The sequence below is a fragment of the Lampris incognitus genome, chromosome 4 (genome assembly GCF_029633865.1).
Source record: "Lampris incognitus isolate fLamInc1 chromosome 4, fLamInc1.hap2, whole genome shotgun sequence".
Taxonomy (NCBI): Eukaryota; Metazoa; Chordata; class Actinopteri; order Lampriformes; family Lampridae; genus Lampris; species Lampris incognitus.
The window spans coordinates 14,531,340-14,545,799 of NC_079214.1; the positions used below are offsets into that span (position 1 = coordinate 14,531,340).

Consider the following 14,460-nt stretch of genomic DNA (forward strand, 5'->3'; position numbering starts at 1 on the left):
GAGCTTAATTGTGATGGCTTTTTTATTGAAGGGGTGGGGAGTGGTAGTCAGTGCCAACTGCTTTGCGAAAACATCTATGGTTTGGGGGTTTTTTTTTCTCCAAGTTTTCTTCTTAGGAATGCCAAGTTTGAAACCTCAACATAAAAACACCAAACAGGATGAATCATGGACACGTCATACTCTATATTTAGGGAAGGACACCATCCATCCATCCATTATCCAAACCACTTACCCTGCTCTCAGGGTCGCGGGGATGCTGGAGCCTATCCCAGCAGTCATTGGGTGGTAGGCAGGGAGACACCCTGGACAGGCCGCCAGTCCTCACACCTAGGGACAACTTAGTACAGCCGGTTCACCTGACCTACATGTCTTTGGACTGTTGGAGGAAACCGGAGCCCCCAGAGGAAACCCACGCAGACACGGGGAGAACATGCAAACTCCACACAGAGGACAACCCGGGACGACCTCCAAGGTTGGACTTCCCCTGGGCTCGAACCCAGGACCTTCTTGCTGTGAGGCAACCGCACTAACCCCTACGTCACCGTGCCGGATACCACTGGTAATTGAAAATCCCCAGAATTAGATAGTTTAAAAGCCATCAATAAATGACAAGTAAAACGAGCAAGTAAGTAAATGCAGCAGACAAACCTTCAAATTTTAAACATATGTTAGTCCTTTACATTCTATCACAGCAATTTTTGGGCTGTTCACGTGTAATGTGCTCTCTGAGCGTCTCCGACATCATTTCTCATCAGGGTTTAATGGTGCAAATGTATTCCTAGAGTAGTAGTAGCAATAGTTTAATCGTGCAAATGTATTCCTTCATTTGCACTTCAAAATAAATGTGTGCAAATGATAAAATGGGCCCACCAATATGTAGTTAAGTTGTTACTGCAGAAACTTTTAATGCCATGCATGCCGGTCAATGTTCAAAAACAGACAATACCCTACTTCAGCGAGCGAACAGTACCAATCAGAGTTCTTTTAGCTGGAGCTGCACGGAAACATTGGGCACAGCTAAATTGAATTGTGAGAGACTAACGAAGCAAACACATTTGACTTTCAGAAATGAGGAAATGGCAGAGAGGGGAAAAATCAGGGGCGGAGGAGCCTAGCAGAGCTGAAATTTAAACAAAGTGGAAATAAAAGATGTCAAGGTATTGGCGTTAGCCATTGCCAGTGGGATAATACTACATTTCATTTGCAGTGCATAAACATTTCTTTATTGGACAGGAGTAGATTTTTTTTTTTTTTGACAAAGCGATGTGGTAGTGCAAATAAGATGTCAGTTTGTATTTCATCACTGCAAACACCCACTTGAAGAGCAACGGCATAGTTGGCAAAAAAAAAATGTCTTAAAAAACCCTAACCTACTGCTGTAATTTGCATGTCGGTTATCAAAGAAAAAAAAAAGAAAATAACAAGAAACAGGGTACTATGTCAGGGCCATGACCTAAGGCCAGCAATATCTTCTGATGATGGAGAGTAATGACAATGTTTGAAAGGTGGAATTCCTTAAAATATAACTGAACTTGTCTGCATTGTGCTGGTGCTTTCAACTCTGAGCTCTGTGGCTAGAACAGTAGTTCCCAGTGCCGGTCCTTTGGCTGCCCAATACTGCTGGTTTTCTCCTCTGGCATGAAGTTAATTACATTCCCCCGGCGTGCCAATCTAAAAAACCCCTGATTAGACGGCTGCAATACCTGGCAAAACAGTTCAGCCAACAGTATTTGGGGGTCCTGGGTACCGGAGGCGAGAACCACTGGCCTAGAAGCTGTGCTGAATGCAACACTGTGGGCCATTTCAGGATCCCCTGAGCAGGACCCTCAGAAAAATAATTTGAAGGGGGAAGATTTAAATTCCATGCACAAACACATACCAGTATAACTAATCTTGTTACCTCTAGAACGGATACCATCGTTTCTATTTTTGTGCATGTTTGTGGGATTGAAATGGGAGACAGTACATGGGCAATAAGTCATGTTTTTAACATGGGACAGTCCTGTATTGATAATGGCTATGGGATAATCTTGTTCAGTGTTATTTTCTTTTTATCTCCATTATCTAATGTGAGCAAAATACATTTTGCCAGCTCAAAAAAAGCAAAGAGACAGGCTGATTTCTGATTGTACAAAATTTGCGATCCTTAATGGCCTATTTTCTTTTCACTTATTTTGCTTTCCCCCTTTTCTTTACTTGTGCTCTGAAGTTTTAATAACACCATTCCAAAAAGAGCATTTACAAATCACATTAATATAAGTTTTCTTCTTCATTTTGCATCAGTTCTGTAGTCGTGCTTTTAGGAGCCTGTGATCAGGCCTGATATGAGTTAAGAGTTAGCTTTAGGGAATGATGTACACATACTTCCAGGTCACCTCCGTGGTGTTGCAGTGCCCCCTACTGAAATAACCTCTTCTTGCACAGTCTAAAAATATACTAGAATATATTTGCTTTGTAAAGAAGCACAGGTAGATAAAAAGAGAAGCAGGAATACTACATAACAGAGGTCACCCTGAACTATCACAAGGACATGGTATGTCCCCTTAGTCTACTGAGATAAGAGGGAACAGGCAATGAACCATTTTGCTCTGTCAGGGAGGACGTGAATGTAGACGTAAACAAATGCTCTGGGGTATTTCCAGCAGTTAAAACAGATTTAGCAAATAAAGCCAAATCTCAAAGGCAAAATGCCAAAAAAAAAAAAAAAATAGCCGAAAAACAGCTAGGAGCTTACCTTTTTCAGAATTAAAGGTGTTCTTGCAAATGAGATGGTATATGCTCAAGGTATTTTGTAGCTTATTTTTAAGACCATCCATCCATTATCCGAACCGCTTATCCTGCTCTCAGGGTCGCGGGGATGCTGGAGCCTATCCCAGCAGTCATTGGGCGGCAGGCGGGGAGACACCCTGGACAGGCCGCCAGGCTATCACAGGGCCGACAAACACACACACACCCACACAAACACATTCATACCTAGGAACAATTTAGTACGACTGATTCACCTGACCTACATGTCTTTGGACAGTGGGAGGAAACCGGAGCCCCCCGAGGAGACGAAAGCAGACATGGGGAGAACATGCAAACTCTACACAGAGGACGACCCGGGACGACACCCAAAGTTGGGCTACCCCGGGGCTCGAACCCAGGACCTTCTTGCTGTGAGGCGACCACGCTAACCACTGTGCCACTGTGCTGTCTATTTTTAAGACTATTTCCCGGCAAATTTCAAGAAAAAAAAGGGAACGGTACTTAACATTTGTCAGCTTTTATTTAGTAATTAGGATACCTTTAATTACATCAAGCAAAACAGAAATGCTTCACTTTCCATTTACTTTATTTTGTCTCGCAATCTAAAGTACGTCTTCCAGTACAACATCTACATCTGCATTTTCAGTAAACACTGAAGCAAAAAACAACTTAGTTTTGAAATGTTGCAGAATTGGTATGTTTAAAAAATGTATATATGATGGTCAAAAAAAAAATCTTCTAAATTAGATACGCACAGATTTGGATGACTTGAACATATTTTCATTGTGGGTTTGGATTTTGACCTTGATATATCCAGAGAGCTTTTTCAGAGTGCTAATGATTTTCTTATTTGAAGTGTAACTCCTCCCCCCGGTCTAAGCCTTACTCCACCCACGGCATCATTTTTAAAAATGCAAAAAATTGACCTTAAATTGGACCTTAAACCATCGATCTTGTCAACAAAGAAAGACAAGAAATTTTCAGTCATTAGCAGAACAGGCGGAAATGGCAGGAAGAGAGGGATTCACAAGCTGATTGATAGTACTAAACAGAAACCTGGGACTATGTTTATTACTATCAATCAAGTCAAAGAAGTAAATCGCTCTCGAATCTAACAGTTTGATTCAATTTCGATAACTCCTTTGTCGACTAAACTGGCACCCCCACTTCAACCCTTGGGTTGTTGTGAGGAGGGTGTGTGGACACCCAGCAGGACTAAAAACAAAACCTGTTAAAGGGCAGATGAGTTCCTCTGTGAACCAACGGCCATCCATACCTGGAGAGGAGATAGGGACCACCAAGTACTCCCCCTACTGAAACACAATGATGACTCAACCTGTTGAGGCATCAGCTGTGCTCCTACGACCTCCATAGTTTACGGAACTGATGATAATGAACTTCAAGAGTTGATTTTTTCCATCCGCATTCGGCCTTCCTATATTCCCTTCATTTTTAACAGATGTTTTCATTGATCCAAGGAGTTGTGTTAATAATTGGGACAGCCCTGGAAGTATATGGAGCCGAAAAATCAAGGGCAGATGTACATAAATCATTAAACCAACTGACTTGGTCATTAATGTTGGCGAAGAAAGGAGGGCAGCTGGCCAGACTGGGAAAGTTACTGGAAAACATGGCTGCTGACTGCTTATTAAAGATGCAAGTGTGAATTATACATTTCTGAGGTATTGTAGTAGGTGGTAAAGAAGCATCAAAGCTAATACATTTATGGTCAGAAACAAAATCAATCTTATTCAGGGAATTAAGAGAGATGTTCAAGGTGAAAACTAAATCAAGGTTGTGCCAGCGGTTATGTGTGGGGCAGTGAGATGCTGCACAAGGTTAGAAATGTTTAAAAAATATATCTATGACAAATGAGTTGCAAGGATTATCAATATGAATGTTAAAATCAGTTCTGAGATGGACTGGGGATGTGTCCAGGGTGTCTCCCCACCTGCTGCCCAATAACTGCTGGGATAGGCTCCAGCATCCCCGTGACCCCGATGGGGATAAGCAGCTCGGATAATGGATGGATGGATGGTAAAATCACAAACTACAATGGCCCTATCAAATTTAAGAACAAGAGAGGATAATACCTCAGAGAATTCCTTGAGAAAAAATGTAAGATGAATTGGGGGAGTCGATAAATGGTTATACAGAAAATTGGGTTGTCACACACAATTTTAAAAAGTTAAGACTTCAAAACTGTTAAAAGAACCAAAGTAAAGGGAATAAAAGTGTAACTGTTCTTAAAAACAGCTACTATACCCCCACCACCATCTGTTAACCTGGGGGCATTCAGAAAATTATAGCTGGGTGGGCAGAGGTCCACTAGAGGGGAGCACTCCCCAGGTTTAAGCCAGGTCTCAGTAAGATTTGAGAAGTCAAGCTTGAGTGAAGTAATTAAATCATTGAGAATGAAAGATTTTTTGACTTGGACTGGGCGTTTAAAGGGCAAAAGCAATTGGAATAAGGGGCTTAGTGGGACTGGAATCACTACAGCAGACTGCAATCAAATTATCTGGCCTGATAGTTGAAGACACATAATGCAAAGGGTAGTGGGTATTAAATTGTGGCCTACTCCGAACAGGAATATTGTAAGAGCCATAGGATGAGAGGGAACTCACCTTAAGAAGAACTGGATTACACAGGGCACCAGGTGATAACAAACTGAAGACATCATGTTTTATGTAACAAAGTTTTTTTGTTTTTTTTATCTGCACCTATGGAACTAACCAGGGGGACTATGTGGAGTGTAAACAGTTATTCATGAATACGGGACCACACGGCGTAATGAAAATTGACCACTAACATGCGGCTACCCAGCTTGGGGTGGATACCGTCTCTTTTAAAAAATGAAAAGTGTTCCTAGAACAAATCATAATTTTCAATGAAGACCAAATTATGAGCTCTGCAGGCGGACTGGAGCCAAGTGTGTGCAAGACACCAGGTGGAAGGGGAGTAAGGCCAGGAGCATTGCAGGTGGGTTGAAACTCTTCTACCATGGTGCAGATGGGAGGAGAAATGGGGTAGGGGTAATTCTGAAGGAAGAGTATGTCAAGAGTGCGTTGGAGGTGAAGAGAGTGTCGGACTGAGTGATGAGTATGAAGCTGGAAATCGAAGGTGTGGTGATGAATGTTATCAGTGCCCGCAAGTTGGGTGTGAGATGGAAGAGAAAGAATTTTGGAGTGACTTGGATGAAGTGGTAGAGATTGTATTCAAGAGGAGGGAGTGGTAATTGGAGCGGACTTCAATGGGCATATTGGTGAAAGGAACGGGGGTGATGAGGAGATGATGGGCAAGTATGGTGTCAAGGAGAGAAATGTGGAAGGACAGATGGTGGTGGGTTTTGTGAAAAGGATGGAAATGGCTGTGGTGAATACATATTTCAAGAAGAGGGAGGAACACAGAGTGATGTATAAATGTGGAAAAAATGCACACAGGTGAACTATATAGAGTGCAGGAGGTGCGATCTGAAAGAGATTGGAGACCGCAAGGTGGTGACAGGGGAGAACGTAGCTAGGCAGCATCAGATGGTGGTCTGTAGGATGGCTTTGGAGATCAAGAAGAGGAAGAGAGTGAAGGCAGAGCCAATGATCAAATGGTGGAAGTAGAAGAAGGAGGACTGTTGTGTGGAGTTCAGGGAAGAGTTAAGGCAGGCACTGGGTGGTAGTGAAGAGTTGCTGGATGCTGGGCAGCCACTGCAGAAATAGTGAGGGAGACAGGTAGGAAGGTACTTGGTGTCATCTGGATATAGGGAGGAAGACAAGGAGACTTGGCGGTGGAATGAGGAAGTACAGTAAAGTATGCAGAGGGAACGGTTGGCAAAGAAGAAGTGGGATAGTCAGAGAGATGAAGAAAGTACACAGGAGTACAAGGAGATGCGGCATAAAGCAAAGAGAGAAGTGGCAAAGGCAAAGGAAAAGGCTATAGTGAGTTGTATGAGGTTGGACACTAAGGGAGGAGAAAATGACTTCTGTCGACTGGCTAGACGGAGGGACCGAGCTGGGAAAGATGTGCAACAGATTAGACCAATGAAGGATAGAGACGAAAATGTGCTGACAAACGAGGAGAGTGTGTTGAAAGGAGTAGTTTGAGGGGCTGATGAATGAAGAAAATGAGACAGAGAGAAGGGTGGATGATGTGGGGATAGTAAATCAGGAAGTGCAGTGGATTAGCAAGGAGAAAGTGAGGGCAGCTATGAAGAGGATGAAGAGTGGAAAGGCAGTTGGTCCACATGACACACATGTGGAGGCATGGAGGTGTTTAGGAGAGATGGCAGTGGAGTTTTTGACTAGATTGTTTAACACAATCTTGGAAAGTGAGAGAATTCCTGAGGAGAGGAGAAAAAGTATACGGCTACCAATTTTCAAGAATAAGGGCGATGTGCAGAGCTATAGTAAGTACAGAGGTATAAAGTTGCCCAGCCACAGCATGAAGTTATGGGAAAGAGAAGTGGAAGCTAGGTTAAGAGGAGAGGCGATGCTTAGAGAGCAGTAGTATGGTTTCATGCCATGAAAGAGTACTACAGATGCGATGTTTGCTTTGAGAATGTTGATGGAGAAGTATAGAGAAGGTAAGAAGCAGTTACATTGTGTCTTTGTGGATGTAGAGACAGCCTATAACAGAATGCTGAGAGAGGAGGTGTGGCATTGCGTGAGGAAGTCGGGAGTGGTGGAGAAGTATGCAACAGTGGTGCAGGATGTGACAGTGGTGAGGTATGTGGTATGAATGACGGATAGATTCAAGCTGGAGGTGGGATTGGCTCTGAGCCCTTTCTTGTTCGCAATGGTGACAATGGTGATGGACAGGTTGACAGACAAGATAAGGCATGAGTCTCTGTGGACTATGATGTTCGCGGATGACATTGCGATCTGTAGCAAGAGTAGGGAGCAGATTGGGGGGAGCCTGGAGAGGTGGAGGTATGCACTGGAGAGAAGAGGAAAGAAAGTTAGTAGGAGCAAGACGGAATACATATGCGTGGACAAGAGGGAGGACAGCAGAATGGTGAGGATGCAAGGAGTAGAGGTAACGAAGGTGGATGAGTTTAAATACTTGGGGTCAACTGTTCAAAGTAACAGGGAGTACAGAAGAGAGGTGAAGAAGAAAGTGCAGGCAGGGTGGAGTGGATAGAGAAGAGTGTCAGGAGTGATTTGCGACAGAAGGGCACCAGCAAGAGTTAAAGGGAAGGTTTACAAGATGGTGGTGAGACCAACTATATTGTATGGTTTGAAGACGGTGGCACTGATGAAAAGACAGGAGGTGGAATTGTTGAAGATGCTAAGATTTTCATTGGGAGTGATGAAGATGGACAGGATTAGGAAAGAGTATATTAGAGGGGCAGCTCAGGTTGGATAGTTTTGAGACAAAGCAAGAGAGGGAAGATTGAGATGGTTTGGCTATGTGTGGAGGAGAGATGCTGGGTATATTGGGAAAAGGATGCTGAATATGGAGCTGCCAGGCAAGAGGAAAAGAGGAAGGCTAAAGAGGAGGTTTATGGATGTGGTGAGGGAGGACATGCATGTGGCTGATGTGAAACAGGAAGATGCAGAGGACAGGAAGAGATGGAAATGGATTATCTGCTGTGGAGACCCTTAATGGGAACAGCCAAAAGTAGTAGTAGTAGTAGTAGTAAGTGTTCTTGCTCGAAAAGAATGCAAAACCATTTCTGGTTGGCTCCGGTGTCAACCAAAAAGTGTACAAATACAGAAATTCAACACCTTTGTTATTCTTCCCTGAAGACTCCACTCCAAGAACAAGGCATACAATAATCTAAGAAGACAGTACTGAACTCCTGGGTGACATGTAAAGATAAAGAGCTCTCTCTTATGTTGGTTAACGTGTTCATGTCCACTGTCAGGAAAACCCTCGTCTGGCCTAATGGATGTGAGAAACTCAGTGTTCTGATGCCAAACAAAACTGGTCAGATATATCCCACCCTTTCCTCTCTGAACAAACAGCTGCGTAAAGAGCACAGAGGCATAACGACCGAAAACAACTGTGCTGATTATAAGGGTTGGGATACCTGCAGTCAGTTGAGCCTGAAGAAGTCACTAAGATGAGTGATGAAACGTTTCTCTCAATAAACGTGTCCAGATGAACTGATTCAACTTTCCGTGATTTTCTTACCTGGATTATGGAGAATGCATAAGGACTTACATTTTAGGCTATTCATCCGGAAACAGAAAAATATGCTAATGGCCTCTTTATTACTTTGTAGCAATTTATATGCATTGAGAGTTTTCAGCTACAATAATTTCCACGCAAGGCCAAGGCTGGACATAAAATGGTTGGTACTGCACAGGACACTGCTTGCCATTTAAGATGGGGCAAATTCTATACATGAAGGGCGCTACAGAGACAGACTGTTTCCTTTGGGTAGTAAGCTGCTGACGTTAACTCAATGACAATTCATCATCCTGCTATATTGTTCAGGACCTCATGGAAAAAAATCATTATTCTTAGAACTCAATTTTAGTTTGATATAAATGCAGCAGTCTAGTTATTAGTAATTTACTGTCACTGAAAATGAGAATCCAAAATGTTCAAATGACAGTATGAAGTCTAATTTTCCAGCTTTATCTCCAGGGACACCATTTTACCGTACTTCTCTGACACTCAACGATTAAACCACCATAGTAGGTGAACATTTTGTGCAAATTAGGAACATCTTAACATGCCTTAAGGCAGGGGTTTTCAAAGTGTAAGACAGTGAGCCTCTCTTCACAGAACATCGTCACTGGTCCCTACCACCATTTCAATATAAGGCATAATAATACACTGTTTTAAAATAAAGGGTTGCAACCATAAAGGGTATGAAACTGTTTATTTTGAACACTAAGTCCTCTAACACTCAGTTCTCCCACATTTTACTAAAAATCAACAAAAGTGGTTAAGAATTAGTATACGGGTCAATGCCCATTCGTGCATGTTTCTGAAGTTTAAAAAAAAAAACTGAACACATATCTGTCAACTTTTAACAGAACAGAACTGAGAGCATGAAAATGTTCACAACCCATTGGTGCACAACGCTGCTTCTCGTAAGGGCTTAACCTGACCTGTTCCGAGTTTAAAATGCTACACATTGCTCACGCTTTACACCTCTTTACAAACCACACGTTGTGGCCTTGGAGCATCGGCGGGCCTGCAGTGGCGCCCCCAAGGGGTGGCCAAGGGTGGCCATGGCCACCCTGATTCTATCCCTGCCCCCCCCCCGCTGGCCCCCCCAGCCACGAGTCGCATATGCAGAATATGCTTCTGATTATGCATAATATGCTTCTATCTGATATTTTACATTAGGTGCTGTTCATTTAAATCAATAATGTATATTTTTCCCAACTCTCATGTTGACAGTTTTCAACTAGCCTATACAGTACACTGCAACAGCATCATAGAATTGCCGAAATTCAGTCATGGCTTTTGGTTTTGGTGTGCCACCCCAAGATTTTCAGTGGCCCCATTTGGCCCCCCCTATGAGAAATTTCTGGGGGCGCCACTGCGGGCCTGGTCCAAGAAAATCCAAACTTTAGATATACGTCATCATACTGTCTGCCTAACGGGAGCAGCCGGAAGTCGCAGTAGTAGTAGTCGGTACTTTTTGCGCTTTCTACTGGGTTCAAACGTTTTCTTGTCTTTTCCCGTTTTTTGTTTTTTCCGCGCCTCCCCTGAACTCTTTGGCGCCTCCCAGGGGAGGCAGGCTCACACTTTGAAAACCACTTCCTATTATGGGAAAATTTGCCAAGAACACGCGGCGGACACGATAGCCGTTAGTTGACAGTGGTAGGAAGGGCGAGGATTAAGCTAAAAGGCTAAATCCTGTTCTAATTTTATCCTTTTGATTTCCTGCTAGCAAAATAAAGTCAACAAACATTCAAGCCGAGGTCAGCCATCACACAGAAATGACTACTGTAGAAGGCAAATATTCTCCCTTCCTCGGAAAGATATTTCATTTTCTTAACTGTATCGTCCATGTTGGGTATTCTCTAAAGGGACATAATGATAATCGGCCATAGTAGCTACACAAGATGAAAACACCACTTCAACTTCCTTTGCGTCTTTTGTCCATGTCTTATCATTTAACAAGATGTTGAATCAAAGATAGGGGGAAAAGTGAATCCAATTAATCGCCGGTCATCAAGTTGATATGATAGTCACATGGGTATCCAAAAGGAGTGGAATCAAGTGCAACTGGACTTGGTATATATCCGTGAAGACTGAGGAAGCCTCTTTGCACTTGATTCAACTCCTTTTGGATAACCATGACCTGGATGAATGAGAACATTCACAGACATGTTCACATGGGCTTTTTCGCGGAATGAATGAGTTCTTAACCCTGATCAGTGTTGTTTTCAGTAACTCTATATGACAGAGAGACAGAGAGAGACAGAGAGAGAGACAGAGACAGACAGAGAGAGAGAGAGAGACAGAGAGAGCGAGAGAGAGACAGAGAGAGAGAGACAGGGAGAGAGAGAGAGAGAGTTGTAAATGCAAGTCCACAATTCTACCCCGTTAACTTCTTTTCCTAACGCTACTTGACGTAAATCCGACACGGTGGTGCGGCTGCTGGTTTGTTTTCGCGATGTTTTCGTGCGCAGCCAAACAACTGTGCTGCCATACTTACAAACTTGGGTTTGCGGTCTCCATCTTCGCAGCTCGGTGCGGCGTGGTGAGAGGAGGAACCCTTCTTCTTCTGAAGCTTCCCCTCGCGTCCAGCGATGGGCTCAAAGCGCTGGTGATAGTTGTCCATGATGGTCCAGACAATTAGCTAGTGTCGAAACGTTGGCTGCGATACAAGAGCTGCCGTTCCGACAAGCCCGGCGGGGCGCTATCTGCCACGCTAGCTTAGCAACGCGCGTTGCTAACGACCGAAAATAACTGAACGACAACGCTGATAAAAAAAAAAGGTTATTTTAAAGCAACGCCACTTGGTCCTTAGCCTCGGCTGGCGACTAACGCATCGCTGCTTTCCGAGCAGTCGACTTCAAAAGTGAGCCACAGCCGTCATCCACAGTCCCCTCGGCCGGTAGGCTCGCCACCGTCACTATTACAGGTGACCTGACTTAGCAAGTTAATCCAATTTGTGGATTTTCACGTAACGTTTCCGCTAACAGACGAAAACGTCGCAAAGACGTTAAAATCTTTCTCCGGTTAAAACAAAAAAACAAAACAACGTTTTGTCCTGTCAATTAGCGACTAGTCAGACAGTAGAATATTATAAGACGTTAGCTACCACGTTAGCCGGCTTGTTTTTTTTGACGAGTTCAGAATTTTGACAAACCCGCGCTGTGACGTCAGCGCAGAGGTTCTTTCAACTCAACCAATTGTAGCCGAGACGAGAACTCCTGCGTAACTATTGGTTCACTTGCCCACTATTTACAGTCGGGAGAGTGTTCGATTGGCCACTACACAAGCCTGAGCCCTCCCTCTTCTGAGGTTGCCATAGTAGTGGACCGCAGCCTGGTTGAGCGCGTCTGGCCTGTCTGTAGTATCGTTATTCTTCACTATTATTAGTTTTATTTTGTCCCATCCTTTTCTTTATAGTTACGGTTGCTGTGTTTCTAGATGCACGCTGAATAATCCAGGTAAGGAAATCATAGAAAGTTTCCGTTTACCTGGATAAACGTTGTGTCCAGATGAACTGATTCAACTTTCTTTAGAATCCTGTTTAGCTTATTACTTCATTTAATATATATATATATATATATATATATATATATATATATACACACACACACATACATACATACATACATACATACATACATACATACATACATACATACATACATACATACACTACCGTTCAAAAGTTTGGGATCACCCAAACAATTTCGTGTTTTCCATGAAAAGTCACACTTATTCACCACCATATGTTGTGAAATGAATAGAAAATAGAGTCAAGACATTGACAAGGTTAGAAATAATGATTTGTATTTGAAATAAGATTTTTTTTACATCAAACTTTGCTTTCGTCAAAGAATCCTCCATTTGCAGCAATTACAGCATTGCAGACCTTTGGCATTCTAGCTGTTAATTTGTTGAGGTAATCTGGAGAAATTGCACCCCACGCTTCCAGAAGCAGCTCCCACAAGTTGGATTGGTTGGATGGGCACTTCTTTGAGCAGATTGAGTTTCTGGAGCATCACATTTGTGGGGTCAATTAAACGCTCAAAATGGCCAGAAAAAGAGAACTTTCATCTGAAACTCGACAGTCTATTCTTGTTCTTAGAAATGAAGGCTATTCCATGCGAGAAATTGCTAAGAAATTGAAGATTTCCTACACCGGTGTGTACTACTCCCTTCAGAGGACAGCACAAACAGGCTCTAATAGGTACTATTTAATGAAGATGCCAGTTGGGGACCTGTGAGGCGTCTGTTTCTCAAACTAGAGACTCTAATGTACTTATCTTCTTGCTCAGTTGTGCAACACGGCCTCCCACTTCTTTTTCTACTCTGGTTAGAGCCTGTTTGTGCTGTCCTCTGAAGGGAGTAGTACACACCGGTGTAGGAAATCTTCAATTTCTTAGCAATTTCTCGCATGGAATAGCCTTCATTTCTAAGAACAAGAATAGACTGTCGAGTTTCAGATGAAAGTTCTCTTTTTCTGGCCATTTTGAGCATTTAATTGACCCCACAAATGTGATGCTCCAGAAACTCAATCTGCTCAAAGAAGTGCCCATCCAACCAATCCAACTTGTGGGAGCTGCTTCTGGAAGCGTGGGGTGCAATTTCTCCAGATTACCTCAACAAATTAACAGCTAGAATGCCAAAGGTCTGCAATGCTGTAATTGCTGCAAATGGAGGATTCTTTGACGAAAGCAAAGTTTGATGTAAAAAAAATCTTATTTCAAATACAAATCATTATTTCTAACCTTGTCAATGTCTTGACTCTATTTTCTATTCATTTCACAACATATGGTGGTGAATAAGTGTGACTTTTCATGGAAAACACAAAATTGTTTGGGTGATCCCAAACTTTTGAACGGTAGTGTACATACATACACACATACATATATATACATATCTACTCATATATTTTCGGAATGTGTGTGTGTGTGGTGTTAGAGTAGATAGCGGGACCGAAAACTAAAGCATTTATGATTCTAATTCTTTTTGGAGGTGGTAGGTATTGTCTCAGAGAGTAAGGGAAAAATCCCAGAAAATTAAAATTATGCATAATTATGCATAAATATGCAAAATATGCATTTTTCTAAAAATGGCTAAAAACCACTTTTCTTGGCATTTCAGATGATTCTGAGCATCTTTGATTTCTTCACCTATATAAAAAACATTTTCTGGGACTTATTTGGCATTATGCAAAATAAATGCATTTTTGCAAAAATGCACTTATGATCCTAATTTTTTTTGGAGGTGGTAGGTATTGTTCCAGAGAGGACCAGAAAAATAGCAGAAAATTAAAATATAATTATAATAATTATGCATAAATATGCAAAATATGCATTTTCTAAAAATGGCTAAAAAAACACTTTTCTTGGCATTTCAGATGATTCTGAGCATTTAGGGGGAGGGAGTTGGAGTGGGGGGGTAAACCACTTTTCTCGGCATTTCAGATGATTCTGAGCATTTGGGGGGAGGGAGTTGGAGTGGGGGGGGGGTTTAGGGGCAGGGGGAAGGCGGTTAGCTGGCAGGATGAAGAGGAGGGAGATTTAGACGAGTGGATAACCAAACCGCTACATTGTAGCGGGGTTCTTCTAG

At 42.6% G+C, this 14,460-nt stretch overlaps 1 protein-coding gene across 1 annotated transcript in view; it reads right to left on the bottom strand.

Annotated features, from left to right (window-relative positions):
• diaph3 (diaphanous-related formin 3) overlaps positions 1-11,491 on the bottom strand; it is a 384,853-nt gene extending 373,362 nt beyond the window's left edge. Inside the window, exon 1 of the mRNA XM_056278298.1 lies at positions 11,366-11,491. Coding sequence (XP_056134273.1) covers positions 11,366-11,491 — 126 coding nt within the window. The remainder of the gene's footprint in view (positions 1-11,365) is intronic.
• Between the last annotated feature and the right edge of the window lie 2,969 nt (positions 11,492-14,460).